Below are 20,520 nucleotides of genomic sequence, written 5' to 3' on the forward strand. Positions count from 1 at the left end.
ACAAGTGACTGAGGGTCATAGAGAGGTGTCTGACATGTTAGACACCATATGGACATGCCACCTACCCAGCAGCTCAACCACCTGCAGCAGCACAGAAGAAGGCACAGTGTCCAGCTCATCTTCAGAGTGTTCACTGCTCTCCCCCAGCTTCCACGTCAACAGCTGCTCAGCAAACGCCATGGCCAGGGGGAACTCCAATGGCAGGGAGTGCAGCATCAGCACCGCACCAGGAGGGGGCGACACCCCTGAGAGAGAGGACAGGCAAACAATCTCTCGTTATTATACACATCAAATTTGGTCATCTACCTATGTGAAAGAGGGTAACATGCCACGGAAATCTCTGTGTTGGAGGGAGCTATTTTTGACAGGACCAAGGGAGATACTCACCCAGTTTGATGTGGACCTTGTCTGTGGGGATGATGACAGAAGGGTATTGGTTGGTGGTGGGAGGAGGGGTGAGGCCTGTGTTGGAGGGCGAGGCATCCAGAGGGTAGCACATCGCCTCCATCAGGTTGAGCTGGCCGTTTCTGCGAACTTTGTGACCCAGGCCGTAAACCATTACCCGCGCCCATGGGGCTTTGTACAGAGAGGAGCTAATGGAGAGGAGAGGAAGAGATGTAAGAAGAACACTAACAAGGGTAAGAATGGGTCACAAATTCTAGCCTTAAGACATCTAGGGTCATCATGGACCATGGCCTTAACTTGATAAGGTAAACTGGAAGAAAATGCTGAATTAACTCACTCTTTGCGGCAGCCTAATTGGCTCTCCTTGCAGGAGGCGATCACAAAAGCAGCGCCCGGAAAGTTGACGTCCATGCTGACCTTTGACTCTGATACCGGAAATTCCTCGGACGTGAACTGCTCTGGTGCATTCTACATAATAGAATAAAGAGAAATCAAGATTAACTGCCTGAAAAAGCAGACGATTTCAGTGTCTGGGGAGGAATACATTCTGCTCCACAATCCAGCCATCCGTTAACCTTGCTGACCTGTAGGAAGCAGCAGATCTGCTTGGTGAGCTCCAGTAAGCTCTCCTCTCCCTGGTGCAAGGCACGTGTGATGGCCACAGTGAGCCACTCACGGATGGGCTGAGCGTTGCCCTGGTAGAACAGGTCTGTGGGTGAACAGCTCTGGCCCTGCAGGTTGTGAAGTAGAGACTGGGCCAGCAAGATGGAGCTGGAGCTGATGGTGCCATCTGCAGGACAAACAAGAGAACAACGTTCAACATGTAGATAATGGAGACAAGGCAGATTCCCCAGGATTTGCAAATAAGTCTGACAACTTCTATTTTGTACAAAGACAGTCCACTCACCAGGCAGGGGTGGAGCCAGCAATTGATTGGACAGCAATTGCAGGTGTTCCAGGGTGATGTCACGAATGGCAGGGATGTGAAAGAGACGTGTGAAAGTGTGAGGACTCTTGGGGGCAAAGATATTGAGTAGGGCCATGCGGCAGTAGAGCCGAGCCAGGGCACTCTCACAGCGCAACAGCTCCCTGAAACAAAACAGGCCAAGGAAGATGATTTAGGCTACACAGCAGTGGGTGAGAGTTTATTCAGAGTTTATTTGCATGTGTGAATGACTGAGTTTGTTACCGGTGGATCTGAATGTTGCTGCTGTCCAGAGAGACTAGACCATTAGCAGCAGTACGACGGGATCCAGCAGGAGGGCGCTCCAGCATCTCAATGGGGTACCAGTACCGTACCAGGACACCCTCACTGCGCAAGTATGTCTCTACCTGCACCAGCTCATTCACCTAAACACACACAGAGATGGGTCAGAGAACCATTACCAATATCAGTGCATCATTTCAACTTCCTGTCACTGTGTTAGAGACCGGGGTCCAGTGTTGTTTACTCACGGAGTCCACATCCAGGACCACTCCGTGCAGGCCAAATGTTTTCAGCATGCCACGGATGGCAAACTTGGGCAGGGCTGTGCCACCTGTAGTGCTGTTGGTGTTGTTGCTGTCTGGACAGCGGATGACTACAGTCAACCCTGAGCAAAAGAAAAAGGTTACACTACAGACAAAGCAGTATGTGTGCATTCCAAGTATTGCTTCTGGCATAAATCATTTAGAAGAGTTTACTTGTTTTCATGAGATGCGAGGAAAGTCGTATACGTATGGGCTTAATTGACTGAGGACTCAGTGGTGGGTGAAAGGGCAAGGTACCTTTGCGGACTTTGTCGATGGTGAACTTGTTGGCCTCTTCCTTGATGTCCTCAATGGTAGGGAGGTAGAGGTCACGGGGAATACCCCCATTCTCTTCATATAGGAACTCAACTGTCTGCCGTGCAATGTCAACCATGCCTACAACAAAAAAACAAAAAGAGCAATGTCAAAATGTGTTGTTTTTAGGGTGTACATTTGACCTCGCAAGGCAGTTGGTGGGGAGCTGCTATCCCAGGCTTATCCAGAACAGGAAAAGAGACTAGGGGCTAGTATACATGCTCACCCAGTTGCAGTGCTCCCTTTATCTGGTCCAGGCCAGACTTCCTCTCTGCCTCGTTGCGGAAGCGCCGGCGGATGGTGGGAAACACTTTAGTCTCCCAGGCCTTCACCAGCAGAGCGTAGTGGTCCTCCTAAGGTCAAAATAAATGAAGTTGATGCCACCAATGACAAAACATGTGGTATTGATATTGATTTCACAGAACCTCAAGCCCAAGCTGGACCCTTAACTCACCCTGGGAACATCGTCATCATCCTCATCGTCACTCTCGTCATCAGCAATGGGCGGGGGGTGTGCGTCGGGTCCGGAGGTGACCAGGTTCTCGTAGCTCAGCTCCACTTTGTAGTGGCAGGATGAGTCACTGTTGTACTCTGTCCCAACAGGAGAGGACAAACAACAAAGCCAGTTCTTACAAACACTACCAACTGGGAGACACACACACAGACACACAGTGGGGAGGGGTGGGGTTAAACAAACAGCAGAAACAAAACAGAGGACAGAAATACAAACTCAAGACAAAACAAAACAATATTATTAAGTGGTTAAGTGAATGACTGAGAATACTGTCTACCGTCCCTTTCTCTCCACTGAGTCAGACATTGGCATACCAAATTACCAAAGTAGGTCAAATGCATACATGGAGGAAAGGGAGGGGAGAAGGTGATGGGAACATACGTTGCTGGGCAACTGCCACAGCGGCGATCCGACAGGGGGGTCCATGGGAGCCAGAATCAGATGCCACACTGGCACCTGCATCATTGTCACTGTCTGATGCCATGGCAAAGGGGAGTGCCTCGAAGTTTGCGCTGATTTCTTCTGCAAGGTCGACACAGAGGTCTGCAGCATTCCGGTGTGCTTGACCCTCAGCATATGCAAATGCCCGGCAACCGAAGTTGGCACGGATCTTTGTGTTCTAAACAAAACACAATATTTTACACATAAGCTACATCCATGAGCTTTTAAAAAAAAAAAAAAAAAAAAGGTATGTTTAATAAGACAAACCCACCTTCTTCTGAATGTGCACCAGAGGCCACATGCCCCCTGCTACGTCCTCTAGGAAGGGGCTGAGGCGCTGGCCACAGTAGGTGAAGTAGACCCGTCCTTTGGGGGCCTGGCCAGGGGGTGGAGGGGTGCCCTCGGAGCGCTCCCAGCCAATGCCAGCCACATCACCTATGGGCATGAAAAGAGTGGTCGAACATGAAACATGGGGTAACTAATTATTACTACACTGATGTTGAGACGTGTTAGGATAGAGTATGGATAGCACTGAACTGTTCTAGGCGTTAGTGATAAGTGTGAACTGGTATAGATGGAGCCAGTGTTAGAGTAGCAAATCTTGATTTTTCATGCAAACTGTGATTTATCGAAGGGGCAGGTAATACATTTGAGTAAATTTCAATTGAATAATGACGTCCCTACTCATTTATAACATGCTCATATGTAATACACATTTGTTCCAAAACCAAAAAAGTAAAATGAGTGATGGGAAAATAGGGGACAAAGTGAATTGATGAAAGTAGATCAGAGGTTGGTTTCCTGTCTCACCAGGAAGTAGGGCTACGTCCAGCCTCACACTCTTCCACTGCAGCAGACTGGAGCCATTATAGTGCACCGCCCTACCATTACTGCCAGAGGGAGAGCCAGGCAGAGACGGGGAGAGAGAATGAGGATGAAACAGGGAGGAAAGAGAAAGAGGTCAGCACTCAGTCAGAGACAGGGTAGTGGGAAACCTCACAGAGTGGACACCTCTAGATTCCATACACAGACATACTTGTGAAAGAGACAGGTGCCAACCGGGTTGGTCCATGCTCCGTCTCTCTTCTCTGCTTCTGTGGCAAAGCCGAAAGACACAATAGGACCACTGTCGTCTTCCGAGTCTCCATAGGAGACGATCTCTATCTCCCAGTAAAAGGAAGGAGCCTACATGAGAATGAGAGAAAGATTGATTGACAGTGAATCAATGTATCCTAAATTAATGTCTATATCTTTGAAACATATGAGACACATCATTAAAATGACAAATGCCAGACAATGACTTGTAGTGCCCACCTGAACAGGTACAGGTGAGGTGGCGTAGATGAAAGTGCCCCTGGGCAGCCCCCCTCCAGCACTGGGGTCAGCCAGGAAGGTAACTGAGGTCAGGCGGGAGGAGAACATGCAGGCACGCACTGGAGGGAACACCCTGGATGGACACCATGTGATCTCCTTGGGCTGGGGTAAGAGTGGAGCAAAGGGTTAGATAAACACAACTGCACCTGCAGTCCCATTGTATGTCCATCATTAGATTTAGACCTAAGTAGATCAATGAGAATAAAGTTTACACCCACCTGCCGCCTGTCTGTCTGGAGGGGAGGGGGTGGCGGGCGAGCACAGTCTCGGTACAGCATCCTCACTCTCTCACACTGCGCCTCGACCATGCCCAGGCGCTCCCCTGTACAACACAACAAAGCAAACACTGGTATCGACACAGCAGATCTGTACAGAGTAATATTTCAACACAATCAATCAATACTACTGTCATACAGTCAGATCTGGTCAGTGAGGGTACAGTAAGGCTGCAGTGCAGCACTGGAGAGGTTGTGGACAGTCAGAGTGCTATGTTACTGGATCAGAGTGGACACTCACCAGGGCTGCACTCCTGGGCCACCAGGTTGAGCACCTCCACAGCAGCAGGACACTGCTGGATAAACTCCTCACAGAATGAGCTGTCCTCCAGGAGCTGGGCCATCACCAGACATGCTCTGTGAAGCAAGCAAACACACACACACACAGGTTGAATGCTTAACACTGACTTGGCACCACGATCCTTGAGTCCTTAATAGTGTCTTATCTCACCTTGTTCTGATTTCGGCCAGCAAGCGGACAGCAGCCATGACAGGACTGGAGCCATCCCCAGATGCAGGGAGGGAGGTGTGGATGGAGAGACTGCCCTCCTGTGGCAGGAGCATAGACTGCACTGCCTGCACCACCTTCTCTGTGATAGACAGCTTGTAGAGGGGCAGGGCCTGAGAGAGAGATGGGGGACAGTGCAGGGATAAGAAATACACATCAAATGAATCTACTGCCATCATAAATCAAAGAAAATGGAGAGTTGAAAGGTTTGTTGGAATGACTCCCTTATTCAACTGCCTTGGCCTTACCTCAGAGCGGGGTGTGCAGAGGCGGGATATGGGCACTGTCAAGATGTCAGAGGCCTTGCATGCCCTCCTGTACTCGCAGGAGGGAAACTTCACCGTGGCAATGCCCTCCTGCTCATTGATGGACATGACTATGCCCACACTGCCCAGCACTCCTTTGCCCACCACCTGAATGTGAAGACCAGATGAGAAACACGCACTGAAACATTTGCTTCTTTAGACTTAATGTATGATGTTGTTGGTACCCACTACCATCAATTTCAACCCATAGGTCTTTTCAGGAATGTATGGGGATTAGTGTCGACGCACTAATGGATCTATCAGCCTCCAGAGTGTCTCCTAACCCACCTGGACTTCTGATCCGATCTTGATGGTCTCTTTGAAGCCTCCAAGGGCGCACAGTGCAGCCACAGCCTGTCTGCCGATGGCCTGGAGCTTAGCCAGCTTCCTGCCACTGCTGCTGCCATTCTCCAGGATGCTCTCAGCATACTTCCCCAGCTGAGGGATGAACATCAGCGCCCGGGACAGCACCTAGTAGACACACCATAACATGATTGGCAGAGAGTTATAAGATCAAGAAAAACATCATAACGATTACGATCAATATCAGTACTTATCAACATAAACATCGTCATAGTCTGTGTCTTCATTACTTAACATTTTCATCATCATTTTAATGAACAAAAATGTCATTGACATAATCAGTTATGACCATGATGTTTAAGACATTGCATATCCTTAGTATGACATGGATCTGGAAGAGATCTATAGTTGCTGAGCAGACTCTATTGACCCTGCTGGTCCATTACCTTCTCTGCTGTGCTGGTCCAGATCTGGGCAGTGTTGGACTCGGGTGCTGTCAGCAGGCTGTGCAGCAGGGCAATGACCTCAGCTGCCATGCTATTGGCCACGTGGCCACTGATAAAGGGCCTGATGGGGTCTGACCTGAACAGGGGACAGAGGGAACCAGACACAACCACTTTACTGTCTGAAAAACAAGGGCTGACACAGGGCAGATTCAATTCCACTACAATTAGTCTTATGGAACTTGAGTGACTGAATTACCTGGCCAGGTCAGAGTTCCTGTCCCGACACACAGCGGTCTGGGCAGTCTTCTTCTTGTCTCCTGTAGTGACCCCTCCAGCGGTGTCTGGGGCCAGGGCCTCCACAGGTGGGCCAACACTCACTATCAGCCCAGACTGGGCCCACTTATTAGCCTTACGCAGAGCAGCAGATGCCTCTTCTGTGATCACCTCACAGCTCCCACTCTGGGGAAGTGAATGAGAGAGGCAGCGGGTGAGGGGGCAGTACTAGACTTCTGAGCATTCATTTTTCACATTAAAAACATAAATAAGCCTGACCTTGGTCATGTCTCTGTCCATCTTCACCACCTTCTCCATGTTGGCTCCAGTTCCAAGACGGAATGGCCGTCCCTCTGAGCTACTGCAGAGTGGAAGGGAGGGGAAACATAGGTGTTAGAGAAACGACAAAAAGGACTTCTGCAGTTGCACACATGAAGTGAGAGGAAGTGATTTATGAGGATGAATGAGCCTCACCTGAGCAGTGGCTGCAGCACCTCATGAGAGGACTGGTCCTCCCTCTTGTGGATAAAGATGGACAGTTTGCCATCCACAGCCTCGCCCTCCTCCCCAGACTCCTTATCAGATTTCAGGGCACCCTTGGGGCTGGCACGGCTCAGGCTAGTGTCTGGCTCTGAAGAGCTGGGGGACAGCAGGGTCTGGCAGCCTGGCAGAGAAAACTGTGTTAACAAGAGCACCCACAGAGGCCAGGGATCTCATGACCAGCATGTCAAAACAAAGTGTCTTAGCTACCTGGCACAACATAGTCAGCCAGCTTGGCAAGCAGCAGGGCAGCGATGCGTGAGGCAGGGTCGCTGGCGTCTTGCTGCTCAGCGTCCAGTGTGTTGATGGAGTAGCTCCAGGAGGGCAGTGCCACATTGCCACAGTCCTCCACACTCATGAGGGGCAGGGCAGCACGGCACAGCTGCAGAATGATCAACACCAGCTTTGGTGATGGCCGCTGGTCCAGCAGCAGAGACAGGAGCTTTGATACACAGGCTGGCTGGCTCAGGATGGCCTTCCCTATGTGGCTCCTGGAGGATAAACAGACAGCCATGTAAGATAAAAATAAGACAAAGGATACAAAATGCATTCAGAAGAAAACACAGAGAGTGCAGAATAGTAAAGGAGATCTCATGTTGGTCTCAGTATTTCTGAGGGTCTTGCTCTATGGGTAAGTTGTACAGTACATACCTAGACAGGTCGTTGAGAAGGCTGAGGACATCCTGCAGGGCGTCGTTCCCTGCTGCCTGGTTTCCACAGCACTCTGTGGCTCGGGCCAGGTGGTTGGTCAGCAGGCTGGACACCTGCCGTGCCAGACCAGAGTGCACTGCATCTGTAGAGCCACCTTAAGAGGAGGAGATATGTTACTGAAGGTGCCATCATCACTGCACACTTATCATACTGTAAAAAGAACACTGATGTATGGTTGTATCCATTAGTGTATCTATGTTCAAACTTAGATCCTAATATATAAAGTATTTGTGATCTTTCTCATGAAACATACAGTCTGAGCATGTCAAACATCAGGTATTCACATTAGCTCCACGCCATTATTCTCGGGGTCCTGCATTATTTGCCTGACTCAACTTTCACCAAACCTGCCTAAGCTTTACCTCCAGCTACTCTTCTGCACCTTGCCCTCACTTTGGTAGTAGACCCTACAAAATAAAGACTTATGAAGAAACACTGACATTCTAGACAGGCTTACAAACCTTCCTAATGAACACAGTGGAGTATGACAACATAAGAAACCTCTGTCTTACGCTCTTTTCATACGTTTTATTTGAGTGTTTCCATCAGAGCTGCTTGCAGTGAGCTACCTTCTTCAAAAGTTGATAACTTCTATTCACTAAATCCTACTAACCCATAATGATCTCACACATACCTTCAACCTTCTCCCACTCAATGCAGCGGTTGGCCAGAACCTGGAAGGCAGCCCAGGCCATAGTGGCCACCTTCTGCTTCTTGGTCTGCTTCTCGTTGGAGCTGCAGTCTCTCTGGCCACTCAGGCTGCACAGGCGGTCCATGAGCTGGACCAGTCCGCTGCGCACCAGGCACTGCTCCTCACTCCTATAGGAACACAGGGACAGAGGGATACATGTAAGATATATACACACAACACAAGTGTTATATACATATATATATTTTTATTTTATTATTTTTTTGTAACTCAAAAACTCCTATCTTTTAACATGGTGAAGTATGTGACTGTTGTTGCTAGGCTACCTGATGCAGTGCCTTAGCTGGCAAGGTAGCTAGCAACGATTAGCGATTATACTAACACAAACTTCGTAGGCATTTCTATGCCAGAAATAGAGTAGCTTGCTAGTAAGAGGGGGTATAATACATGTAGAAAGTGTTTATTTCATACAAAAATAGTGTATATTTATTTCAGAAACTGTAGTGGAAGACATCCTCATTTTCCAGTGAAGTAGCCGCCATCCTGTTGTGAAATGTTTGTTTGTCCTGCCCCAGTCAATTTGATTGGTTTCTTGGCCCAAGATGTCGCCCTGAGACCATAAATGCTGTGTTCCAAAATGCTTTCCTGCACTCTATCTAAAGTGTTTACTTCAGACAGATAGAGTGCAAGAACGCAGTAGCTGCCATTTCAAGAACCCAGCATATCTATCTATTGTCTAAACCATCTTTCAACTTTTTTCTACTACCAAAATAAGACATTGCAAGCCCACTACCAAGTTCCTTCTGGAACTTCTTTTTCTAGTTGGTATGTGCAGGCTTCTGAGGTCTGCTGGTTAGGTTCTATAATGCTAATAGTATACTGTACACAAAATAGTGTTAAAATGTGTTTTTGAGGGTTTGGTGAAGAATTGTCTTGCCTGGTATAGGGGATTGTGCACAGCATGCCGATACTGTTAGAACAAGCGATGGGGTAGCGAGCACATAGTGACACTACAGACGTCATCGTCTCCCCAAAGGCCTCCTGCACCTGTTCCACCATTCCCCCACAGGTCAGCTCCTCGATCCTGCACAGGTGACACACAAACAGGGATACACATACATTAAGAAAGGTAAATAGACCTTGATGAAGTTGTTGATATGTAAACCAGTCTGTGTGCAACCCGTACCTGGGCCCACCCTGCAGCACCATAGTGACGGGTCCAACCAGGTGGGTGACTCCACCCACTCTGACTGCGGCAGTGAGCAGCTCCCTCATGTGAACGAGTGCCTGTTTCCGTGTGCTGCCCCGCCTCCACCTTGTCTGTGCAGCCGACAGGAAACTGCTGCTGGACACCTGGGGAGAAGCAGAATACCTCAGAAGTCATAATATAAAAGGAGTACAACATTTTCCCATCATTAGGCAACAAAAACACAGAAATGGGACATGCGAGTGAAAGGGGGTGGGCAGGGCTTACGGTTTGGTCAGGCATGGTCCCTATGAAGGCAAAGAGCTGCCCTAGGAGCACACTGTAAGTTGGTTTGTCCCGGCTATCCTCGATCGCAAGTGACTGCAGGAGTGTGAAGGAGCTACTACGATGACTGGTGGGGTGGTGTCGCCTCCTACAGAACAAGGTAGAGGGGTGAGGACTCCCTCCACTCATCGCTCAGTGAGGATATTTTTGTAATCAAAATGTCTCTGTATTATCACAGTGATTCAGAACAAACCTTTGGCTGGCGTGTGTGAACTCCAAGTCCTGGTTGGCAATCATCTCCAGATCAGAGGGTGCAGACATGCTGCGCAGGAAGACTGGCTGCTTCACCATGGGGACCACCGTCTTAGTGTCTGACACAGACTTACAGGCTGAAATAGAACAGACCAGATCCACACAGTCAAAGTAAGTCAAGTTATTGGGAGGGTAAGTATACGGCGGGGCAGGTGTAAGCTGGGGAGGTTTACCTGGCGTGCCAGCAGGCGTGGTGGTTAGGCTCCTGCAGTGTGGAGCGATCGTGACGTGGAGCAGCAGCTCTGTGCGGTTCATAAGGCTCTTCACTAGGGCTTTGGTTTTGGCCAGCGGGGTGGCACTCTTCAGGTGCATGGAGTTTACCTCCTGGAAGAACTTCTCCCTGTGTGTGTATATTCAGAACAAAAAAACAGAAAAGACTGAAATAAGATCTGTCACCCCAGTAATGGAGTAGAGGAGACATTGTCTCAGCATTGCAACAATGTTATTTATTATCACATCATCTCTAATGGTTTACCTCAGTGCAAGTACAACATTTTCCAAATCACTGCAGTCTACTGGGACCTCCTTTAGTGAGCACAGCAATTCCAGCTCCTTCATTTTGTTCTGGGAAATGAGAACACATTGCGTAAGCTAATTGGTAAACACATTTAAGAAACCGTCTGGGTAATTAGGGCTTGATAGATGTGTGTGCATACCTCAAAGAAGTGATAGTCATGGAAGAAAGGAGCGTTGTTCTCCAGCTTTCCCTGTTGAGCCTCCTCCACCTCGTTCTGCCACTTCTGTTCAAGCTCTGCTACACTCTGAGATTGGACAAAGGATAGTTACACACAAACACACACACAGACATACACACAAACACACAGACACAGACAGTGGTGTACCTGCAGCTGCCGCTCCATGGCGTTGATCTTCTTGAAGGTCTCAGCCATGATCTTACAGAGCAGGTCATGCTCCTCTGCATGTTCCTCACAGTACTGGAAGTTGACCAGTGACTGGAGGGCGTCTACCAGAGTTAAGTGCTTTATCACACATGACACAATCACCTCCTCCATGACGTCTGGCCTGATCACTTCCCTAACAGGTACAAGAGGGAGAGAGAGAGGTGGTGAGAATATGCAACAAACACTGGCTATAGCAGGACTGATGTTTAGCACCTATGCCTTACAGTACAACACTTTCTTACTTGATGCTGGGACGGAACTGCGGCCTCGCCCTGCCGGACACTTCTCGTAGCCGGCCCATGATGCCCGGAGGAAGGCGGATGCGGGGCAGGTCAAAGTAGGCCCCAGGCATGAGGCCTGGGGGTGGGATGAGAACGTCAGATGGGTAGGTGAACTCCCGGTCCTCCTCGATAGTAAGTGGTAAGGGGGAAGGGCTGGGTGTCAGTGCTGGGGAGATGGCCCCATTGGCCTCAACCTGCCACTGGCACCTGAGGATACCAGTTGTCCATTAGTCTGTGATCTTTTATTCACATATATCATGCTGCATATTACTGTTTTTCTCTGTATACTGTTTATCTGTGTGAGACTGTGCTCCTCAGTTTTGCGGCACTACAATGCATGTCCTGTATTACTGTCTGTTTTGCTGACCTCTGGAGCAGCTTGGAGCAAAGCAGGTCATGGCAAGCGTCCTCCTCTCTCGTTACCTCAGGCCCATTGTAGAGGATGCGAAGCATAGAGCAGGCCAACACAGACAGACCCAATGCTAGGTCTGCCAGGAAGGGGAGACCCCCAGAGACATCCTCAGATGACTCCTGGAAGGACAAAACAAATCAAAATGTTCAGCATAAACAGATGTCCATTTTGTTGCTTTCTGTCAAAATATGCCACATTCTACAATCCCAGCCACATCACAACTGTTGTAATAATGCAGAGAGATGTTTTGGACATGCGTGTCTGACAATTTACCTGAGCTCTGACAGTGCAGGAGAATCCCCACATGGCCTTGTCAGGGGTGTTGTGCTCCCGCCCGCTCCTCATCTCAAAGGAAAATGTCACAGTATCACCCTCCACCTGTAGCACAGAATGTAGAGGGCTGTAGCTTTTTATGTGTGTGTGTGTGTGCACATGCGTGAGAGACAGTAAAATGCTCTACTGGATGGCCCAGCCCCTCTCACCTTGACCAGGTCTTTGGGCCAACCTGTCCCCAAGACACTGCGACTGCCATAACCCAGCGTGTTGCCTCCATACTCAGTCACCTTGCGACTGTTGGTGTTGGGCCCGGCATACATGACCAACTGAAACATTAGAGACAAGACTAAATACTCCTCCCTAAAAAAGCGTTTGAATGCTAGACAACCACTACACATGGTATGCCATGGCCTTAACATGGGAATGAGATGTGTGAAGAGGTGTGCCAGGGGAGTGAGCACCTTGTCGTAATCATACTGAGAAGAGCAGCGAGAGTCGAAGCGCAGGTAAAGGCATCGTGCCCCAGGGATGTGAACCGTCTCCTTGAACTTAAAGTTGTCTCGCACTGGGTGTACAGTCTCCACTGTCTTCCCAGCAGCCCATGGGGCAGGGATCTTCAGCCCTGTGAGGAAGCCTGGCTCCTCCCGCTCGTCTAGGATCCGGAAGCTGGGGATGGACGGAGGAACAGACATGATGGAAAGATGATATATATAAACAAACTTGCAAAACTAAGCTCATAGTCCTGACTTGGGATACTCATCTACACAGTGGACCCTGCACATTCGTACCTGTCGTCAGCAGCAGCAGGCGTCTTTCCTCCCTGACCCAAGGGCCCACCTGACAGTGGAGCCCCATCAGTGAAGAGTGGGGACTGGGTCTTCAGCAACAGAGCAGTCTGGGGAAAAAAACATGGAGACATAAATGCAAAGACCACACCACTTCCTAACGAGAGCAGTGTACAGTACATATCTGAACTGAGGGGATTGGTTGGTTTGAGTGCCCCCACCTGGCTGGTGTAGAGAACCAGCTGCACTAGTTGGGGCATGAGGGCGTCAGCCAGCGTCAGCGTCTGAAGGTTGGGGTGCATCAGAGAGGTGAGCAGCACAGGCAGCAGGTGCCCCAGCATGGTTGCCTTGGTCAACTGCTCCAAGCCCTTCAGCCTGGGGACAAGTTGGAAAGAGGAAAAGGGGGACAGAGAGAGAAAGGTTATAGGGAGGTAGAAAGAGGAGACATTTAAGTGCAGAGAGAGTGGGAGATGGGAGTGATAGAACAAGAACATGAACAGAAATGGAAGGATCACACACAGATAGAAAGTCAACAGGTCCAATTACACCTTTGAGAGTTAAACAGGCTGGGTACACAACAGATCAAACAAATGACAAATAAAAACAGAGGGAGCCAGATGTTAAAGATAAAACAACGTATTGTTGTAGACAGGTGAAGGGAAAGCATCACCTGGTGTCTCTGTCAGGGATGTCACTGTTGATGAGGGCAGTGGTCACCTGCTGCAGGGTCTCCAGCACCTCGTCACATCCAACCAGGATCTTGGTGGCCAGGGACAGAATGCTGGTCTGCAACTCCTGGCAACCACACAGAAAAAAGGCTCACGCTTCCGTAAGAGTGCCTCATTGTTTTTAAACAGGAAAACTCTTACAGAAACATGCAGGCACTCAGTGAACACTACAGAACATAATGGACGTATTTGGGAGAGGAGAAAGGGATCATTTAGCCTACTGGAATTGGTTCAATTGGGGGACATTGCATAATTAAGCATCCATTCCCCATTGCTCCAGCTATTGAGTCCCCACTTATAGACAGAGAGAAAAGGACAGACATACTCCACATGGACAGAGAGCAGTAGGGGTATTATAAAAAGGGGGTGTTTACCTGTACCTTCATTGTTTCACCCTGTAGGGAGTTGTCGCTGTCATCGTTGTCATCGGGGCGGATCAGAACAGTGTTACTAAGCAGGTGGTTTTGAACGGCCATGAGGTAGCGCAAGCTTGGTGAGGCCACCTGGTGGAGTGGAGGATAACTTTTAGTCAGTAATTAAATAATAAATACACAACAATCGAATGCATCTGTTGTCAATTGGACAACATGCTGCCTAAACCAAACAAAGTTACAGGCAGACATACTGGCACAGTGGATAGAAGCTTCTGAAAGTCGTCCCTGGCAACAGTCTGACATTTTGTGATGAGGAGGCAGGATTCGCGGACAACGGTCTTCAAGATGTAGTGTAGAAGTTCATCACTTAGTCTACAGGCGTTGCACAGGAGAGAGGGAGTCAGTCAGTTCATTAATGGGATATAACATTTTATAGTAGATTACACAGGGAAATCATTCTGCACTGGTCAGGGGAAGAGAGCGTTCTCTTTTAAGCACATCATTAAATGCTGTATAAATGACAAGGCAAACAAATTCTGAACTAATGCTTGTAAAAGTGAGTTGGAAGGAGAAAGCTGCAGTCTACCTGTAGTGGTCATCATCCTCGCTACCAAACCGATTTTTTTGCAGTTGGTCAGCTAAGTTGGTGAGGATGACATCACGTAGCTGAGACAAACCAGTGTTCCTTTCTCCTAAGAATTAAATACACAAACTATATTCAGTACTTCATACTGATGCATACAACACAGCATTACAGCACTGCTATTGAAGAATGTATATATTTCAACCAGTATTTCACCTTCTGTGAGGACCAGCTTCAGCAGGTTGTTGAGTTCAGTCTCCCCCTGATACAAAGTATTCAGGCCCGAGCTTCAGGGAAGAAGGGATAGAAAGACACAGACAGACCAGTCAAACTCTGTTCATTAAGGACAGGACATGGAATTGCCTCAAATAGCCCGTGTGATAATTTTCGAGAAGGCTGTCTCCAATGTGATTTTTGCTTAGTGCTGTCCGGCGTTAGGTCATTTTGTGTTTACCTAATAGCCAGGCACACCTCCCCCTGGATCTCTGCTCCAATCTGGTCCACAGGAGCCATGAGCAGCTGCCACAGCAGCAGACCTGAACGCCGCACGCTCTCCCTGTTCTTCTCTGACTGAGGGTTAAAGAACCTAAACACCACCTGAACAAACACACATGAAAAAAAAGAGTGGTTAGAATATACAATATATATACACTCACCAAACACTTTATTAGGAACATCTGTACACCTTCTCATGGTAGAGGTGATGCAATGGTGTGGGGAATGTTTTCTTGGCACACTTTGGGCCTGTTAATACCAATCAATCATCGCTTGAATGCCACAGCCTATTTGAGTATTGTTGCTGACCATGTGCATCCCTTCATGGCCACAATTTACCCATCTTCTAATGGCTACTTCCAGCATGATAATGCACCATGTCACAAAGCAAAAGTCTTCTCAAACTGGTTTCATGAACATGACAATGAGTTCAGTGTTCTTCAGTGGCCTTCCCAGTCACCGGTTCTGAATCCAATAGAACACCTTTGGGATGTGGTAGAACGAGAGATTCACAGCTTGAAAGTGCACCTGAAAAATCTCTTTGGGCTCCTACTGCAGCTCAAACCTACCTGAAACACCACCAGGATGCAGCGGATGATGCAGGTGTCCCCATTGACCATAGCTTTCTCCATGATGTCACAGATGCTGCTGAAGTGGCGAGCCTCTATGGGGTGCTGCTTGCCCAGCAGGGTGCCCAGGGGCAGGCTGCTGCTGCTGGCTGCCAGCAGGTTGAGCTGGTGGATACACATGGCGCCCACATGGTGAAGCAGCTGGTTGATCACCTCTCCAGTGGCCACTGTCTCCTCTGCAAGGGGGGAGAGAAGGGTTGTAAACTTTCAATGGTTTGATTTAACACAAGGGGGAAGCTAGTATAGATTCTGCTATGCAATTCTGCTATGTGCAAAGCCTTATTTTCTAAAGAGGATTAGGGCTGTTATGGCTACCTTTGGGTTCTTTGATGACATGGCTGACACCAAGCCTATGGCACACGTGATGGAAGGCTTGGTTGCCAGGGTTACACCACTGGTCCATGTAGTCACTGGAGCAAGTCCAGATCAGGTTGTTGAGGGCATCATAACAGGCTCCTGCAGACGTATGGGGCAGGATGCAAGCACCACAAAGGTCAATTGTTATCGACATATCCTAAGTTTAATTCCCCCCCCCCCCCCCCCCTCCCCCCAAGGCCCAAACGGAGCTTACCAAGCCCTGCTACCTGGGCACCCCTGCCAAGAGAACTGCCAGGGGCGTCAATGAGGTCTGCACGGCTGCTGAACTGACCATCAGCCAGGTTGAACACCAGACTGGAGGCTAGAACTGACCAGAGAAAGAGACCCAAGTTAAAGAGAGGAAAGCAACCAAGAAACACACCACTGACAGTCATGTTAAGGAAAGTGTTTATAACACAACAGAGATCTGCTAAGGCTACACAAAATGTCTGCTCTTACTCTTAAGGGAGGACAGACCACTGGTGCCCCCAAACAGGGAGCGTGTGGCGGAGCTCCCAGACACGCCAGGCGGAGATGCCAGCATGACCAGGTAGGTCCCACACACATACATGGGTGTCTTCCTCAGAGTCTTCAGGGGAAGGCCACAGCTAGTATTGACAGCTGTGGACGAGAAGCAAACCGATGAATCACCACAGAGATTTAAAAACTGTAGCATCAACACACTAGCATCAATACACTGGAGTGCATATGTGACATGATAATAAAAAATTTAAAAAAAAGTCTCTCTCTTATTTCCTGGGCTCTAACACATATCTGAGATCCATCTACATAGTTACCCGACTGCTCCTCTTTGACGGTGTTGGTGATGGCGGAGCCGGTGAGGGCGGCCAGTGTGGCGGAGTGGGAGGCGCGGAAGCGTGACATGCGGCTCAGCAGCAGCTCGTTCAGACACTTGGATGATTCGCCCTCCTTCCGCGTCAGGATCACCCTCTCCTGCAGTGTGTCTGCCACACACAACCCAGTCTGTGTCTGTACCAAGGGGAGGAGGAAGAGGAGATGGGTGAGGGGTGATAGATACTGGACAGTAACAGGAAAAGAGCATTGCTGAGCATCTTTTAAATGATAGGTTGAGCATGCTGCTCACCGAAAGCTGAAAGACATCCATGAAGACAGAGTGGCCTTTCTGGGTCTTCTCGTTGAGACTGGCAGGGGACCACACCCAGTACAGGTAGGTTCCATCTGAGCACAGGTGCAGCGTGGTCATGTTGCTGCCCACCGGGAAGTGGTGGGCTGGCATGGGCATGATCTGGCACACCTGACAAGGGCAGAGAACACAGTCTTAGAAAAAAAGATAGTGTTAGAATGCAGTGCACATGGTGTGGTACAGGGATCCATAATGTGATTGAGTCATGAACAAAGCCTTTCCCTGGGTGGAGGCTTACCTGGAGGGTGAAGGGGTCAATGACCTGGCACAGCTGATGAGCCTTGGCATCGAATGAGGCAGGGCGGTGGAGAAGGCGGCCACTGCTGAACACCACCCAACCGGGCTCCAACTCCTCATTTCGACAGTACACAAATCCCCTGGACAAGCACACACATATACATACCGTTAATTTCTATTGCCATCAACTTTTCACTAAGAATGTGATAAGTCAGAGGGGATATCTGAGTGCAGGTTGGAGGGTAAGTACAGGACAGGAGGTGGCTCTGTGGTTCCCTTGGGAGGGTATTTATAGCTCTGCACTCCCTCTGTCCCCTCAGAGTGCTACAGATGAAGACATGGGTGTCATGTTACCTCAGTGTCCCGTGCAAACCAGAGCCCAGCTTGCTGATCCCTCTCCCAAAGGAGTTAGTGGTGTACAGATAGAGCCCGTCTGTGGCCAGGCAGCGGCCCAGGTCTGTGTCTGCAAGAGGAAGAAAAGTGAATGAGGGAGAATGAAAGAGAAGGGGAGAGCAAATGAGGGAGGGAGCCAGGGACGGAAGAAGGATAAGAAGTCTTAGAGAGCAAGAGGGGTAAAAGTGACAGGAGAGGGAGTGAGAAAGTCAAAGGAGGAGAGCAGCAAGATAGAAGAGAGAATAGTCCATCTGTTTGCTTTCACACCTATTCGCCAAGCTGTGAGGCACCATGTTGCAGACAGCAGGGATAGTCTGGCGGTATTTCACTATTTCCAATTGTCCCATTGGAAATCTCTGTATTGTAGTGCGGCTCTTGATTTCATATCTCTATTTGAGTTTGGTAATGCAGGACATCATCAATTCTCTATGAAACATCTTTCCATCATAAGGAGCCATATCTAACCCACCCACAGCATTAGCTTAATCAGAGTCAAAGGAGAATAACCAGTCAACCAGCAAGCATGACAACGCAAAGTGGCCTGCTTCTATTGGCTGGTCCTGCCTGTCGTTGACCGGTCTGAGGGATTATTACCCCAACCCTCCTAGCTCTGCTACACTCTACCATCTTTGCCTCTCAACAGGCATCCAGTAGATGGAGCTCTAGAGGTCCTATCGCCTTACAGGGCTCTACAAGGTCAATTCATCGATTGGAGAAGGCAAGACATCACCCTCCCTTCCCCCTTTCCCCCCAAAACCTGTCCCAGTCACAACTGTGCTCTCTAGTCTGTCACCCAGCCAATGAGACAGAATGAAAGCTGCACATGACTCGATTTCCATGTTTCCCTCTCTGTTGAGGCTTTAACTGGCTCAAGACAAAGGGGAAATATAAATAATCTAAAGAGGTGAATAAATAAATCATAATGAGGCAGAATTCTGTAACATACGTAAAGGGGCCTACCTTTGCTTTCAGCCCCTCCAGCAGTGCTGTCAGGTGTAGGAAGCATGTCCTCGAAGCCCCAGGACACGCTGTGCTTGCCCCCCAGCAGACAGGATGGGGATCCTGGCCCTCCCTCCAGCACCAGGAGTCTGGGGTGGCAGAGATGGACAGAGAGGTCATGATGAGGTAATGACACAGTAGGGTGTCTCACCAACCACACATGGACATTAGTATAGGCTCACCTGTAGAGCACATCAGCCACAGGGAGCTGGCCCAGGTCTGTCTGTTTCTGCAGCAGGTGAACAGTGTGGATGAAGGTCTTGAGGGACCCCCTGGAAACACAGTTTAGAGACATGAAGGCAAGGCATGATAAAAGTAATCTAAAGTCAGATCAATTATGATCAGGTCAATTATGTGTTTCACAACCCTATGATCTAACTCCACTATTGTCAAAGTGGGGTACGCATACCCCCGGGGGTACGTGGATCGATCTAGGGGGTACGCGAAATAAATCTGTGATTTACCTTGCCAAACAGTCCTGTTGAATAACCGACTGCAGTCTCAGTACTAAAAATAAATGCATGCACCCTATCCAACAGAATAATATGATCACAATGTCTAATATGTAAGGGATAATGTTCATAGAATATCAATTACAGGATGTAGAGTGTCTCAGGGGGTACATGACTGTTAAAAGTTTGGGAACCACTGATCTAACTAATTGTTAACTAATTTCTGTGTGTGTGTGTGTGTGTATGTGTGTGTGTGTGTGTGTGTGTACACTTCACATGTGTACAATACATGTATGCTTTAAGGATAGTGTACAGTGATCACCATCTTCCGATTTTTAAAACACTGTGCTTTGGAAACATTGGATAAAAAATGTGTGAGGTTAGCTATTCACATGATGGTTCCCGCATGTGATAAACAACACAGATGACTCAGCCTTTAACCAGCATCCCCCCTCCCCACATTACATCCAAAACACCTCACTAGCTGGTGACATCATGTTCACAAGAGGGAGTCAGTCAGCACACTTAACCCTGTGATACTGAGCACACCCAAACCATCAAAGGGGGGAAACAGAAGACAGCTCTTTAACTAGCCATCACTGTGGGTGAAAAAGCACCAGGACTGGATGGTTCCCTACAACAATGGGCTCTCAGCCTCTACAGAGGGCACACAAAGGGGGGGAGGGTTCTGGTTTTGACAAGTCAAGCTCAGTTGTCAACAGCAGAAGCCAGACTGATGTAACAGCCACTGATGAAAGAAAAAGGGGGAAGAGGTGCTTGCTTTCCTCCTCTGTGGGCCAGGTGGCATACAAATACAAAAACACAAGCATCACTAGCATCTAGCAATAGCATCACTGACATGGTAAACGCAATGATTGAATGCCATGTACACACATAATTTCTAAAAATAAAGGTCCCCAAGAATTCCACTAGGGAAGGGAAGGCAGGAATGGAATGACACTAGGGTGGGTTCACTGATCACTTTTTATGCCATATCACGAAGCTGGAATGGAGCTGGAATCAAGCTGCATATCAGTCAAGCAGACCCAGCCGCCCTTCTAAGCAACCCCTCAATCGTTGGTAAAAGCTGCACAGGGTGTG

General features: G+C 48.7%; 1 protein-coding gene across 1 annotated transcript in view; it reads right to left on the reverse strand.

The window, feature by feature from the left end:
• hectd4 (HECT domain E3 ubiquitin protein ligase 4) overlaps positions 1 to 20,520 on the reverse strand; it is a gene marked incomplete at its 5' end in the record, with an annotated part of 33,874 nt that overhangs the window by 9,978 nt on the left and 3,376 nt on the right. Inside the window, 58 exons of the mRNA XM_083673723.1 lie at positions 66 to 245; positions 388 to 593; positions 743 to 873; positions 990 to 1,195; positions 1,313 to 1,494; positions 1,595 to 1,755; positions 1,861 to 1,997; positions 2,173 to 2,310; positions 2,456 to 2,582; positions 2,684 to 2,820; positions 3,125 to 3,362; positions 3,456 to 3,619; positions 3,995 to 4,074; positions 4,221 to 4,369; positions 4,499 to 4,660; positions 4,777 to 4,880; positions 5,075 to 5,190; positions 5,285 to 5,454; positions 5,590 to 5,754; positions 5,935 to 6,117; positions 6,396 to 6,531; positions 6,652 to 6,854; positions 6,948 to 7,029; positions 7,143 to 7,332; positions 7,419 to 7,699; positions 7,860 to 8,013; positions 8,554 to 8,738; positions 9,506 to 9,652; positions 9,755 to 9,921; positions 10,043 to 10,187; positions 10,293 to 10,428; positions 10,525 to 10,691; positions 10,827 to 10,915; positions 11,008 to 11,112; positions 11,194 to 11,386; positions 11,496 to 11,741; positions 11,902 to 12,065; positions 12,220 to 12,324; positions 12,429 to 12,548; positions 12,684 to 12,888; positions 13,011 to 13,117; positions 13,229 to 13,382; positions 13,678 to 13,802; positions 14,110 to 14,238; positions 14,361 to 14,481; positions 14,696 to 14,801; positions 14,909 to 14,979; positions 15,147 to 15,289; positions 15,757 to 15,992; positions 16,132 to 16,272; positions 16,388 to 16,501; positions 16,633 to 16,794; positions 16,971 to 17,163; positions 17,279 to 17,449; positions 17,577 to 17,715; positions 17,930 to 18,038; positions 18,929 to 19,056; positions 19,150 to 19,239. Coding sequence (XP_083529849.1) covers positions 66 to 245; positions 388 to 593; positions 743 to 873; positions 990 to 1,195; positions 1,313 to 1,494; positions 1,595 to 1,755; positions 1,861 to 1,997; positions 2,173 to 2,310; positions 2,456 to 2,582; positions 2,684 to 2,820; positions 3,125 to 3,362; positions 3,456 to 3,619; positions 3,995 to 4,074; positions 4,221 to 4,369; positions 4,499 to 4,660; positions 4,777 to 4,880; positions 5,075 to 5,190; positions 5,285 to 5,454; positions 5,590 to 5,754; positions 5,935 to 6,117; positions 6,396 to 6,531; positions 6,652 to 6,854; positions 6,948 to 7,029; positions 7,143 to 7,332; positions 7,419 to 7,699; positions 7,860 to 8,013; positions 8,554 to 8,738; positions 9,506 to 9,652; positions 9,755 to 9,921; positions 10,043 to 10,187; positions 10,293 to 10,428; positions 10,525 to 10,691; positions 10,827 to 10,915; positions 11,008 to 11,112; positions 11,194 to 11,386; positions 11,496 to 11,741; positions 11,902 to 12,065; positions 12,220 to 12,324; positions 12,429 to 12,548; positions 12,684 to 12,888; positions 13,011 to 13,117; positions 13,229 to 13,382; positions 13,678 to 13,802; positions 14,110 to 14,238; positions 14,361 to 14,481; positions 14,696 to 14,801; positions 14,909 to 14,979; positions 15,147 to 15,289; positions 15,757 to 15,992; positions 16,132 to 16,272; positions 16,388 to 16,501; positions 16,633 to 16,794; positions 16,971 to 17,163; positions 17,279 to 17,449; positions 17,577 to 17,715; positions 17,930 to 18,038; positions 18,929 to 19,056; positions 19,150 to 19,239 — 8,795 coding nt within the window. The remainder of the gene's footprint in view (positions 1 to 65; positions 246 to 387; positions 594 to 742; positions 874 to 989; positions 1,196 to 1,312; positions 1,495 to 1,594; positions 1,756 to 1,860; positions 1,998 to 2,172; positions 2,311 to 2,455; positions 2,583 to 2,683; positions 2,821 to 3,124; positions 3,363 to 3,455; positions 3,620 to 3,994; positions 4,075 to 4,220; positions 4,370 to 4,498; positions 4,661 to 4,776; positions 4,881 to 5,074; positions 5,191 to 5,284; positions 5,455 to 5,589; positions 5,755 to 5,934; positions 6,118 to 6,395; positions 6,532 to 6,651; positions 6,855 to 6,947; positions 7,030 to 7,142; positions 7,333 to 7,418; positions 7,700 to 7,859; positions 8,014 to 8,553; positions 8,739 to 9,505; positions 9,653 to 9,754; positions 9,922 to 10,042; positions 10,188 to 10,292; positions 10,429 to 10,524; positions 10,692 to 10,826; positions 10,916 to 11,007; positions 11,113 to 11,193; positions 11,387 to 11,495; positions 11,742 to 11,901; positions 12,066 to 12,219; positions 12,325 to 12,428; positions 12,549 to 12,683; positions 12,889 to 13,010; positions 13,118 to 13,228; positions 13,383 to 13,677; positions 13,803 to 14,109; positions 14,239 to 14,360; positions 14,482 to 14,695; positions 14,802 to 14,908; positions 14,980 to 15,146; positions 15,290 to 15,756; positions 15,993 to 16,131; positions 16,273 to 16,387; positions 16,502 to 16,632; positions 16,795 to 16,970; positions 17,164 to 17,278; positions 17,450 to 17,576; positions 17,716 to 17,929; positions 18,039 to 18,928; positions 19,057 to 19,149; positions 19,240 to 20,520) is intronic.

The sequence above is a fragment of the Argentina silus genome (assembly GCF_951799395.1).
Source record: "Argentina silus genome assembly, chromosome: 7".
NCBI classification, from domain to species: domain Eukaryota; kingdom Metazoa; phylum Chordata; class Actinopteri; order Argentiniformes; family Argentinidae; genus Argentina; species Argentina silus.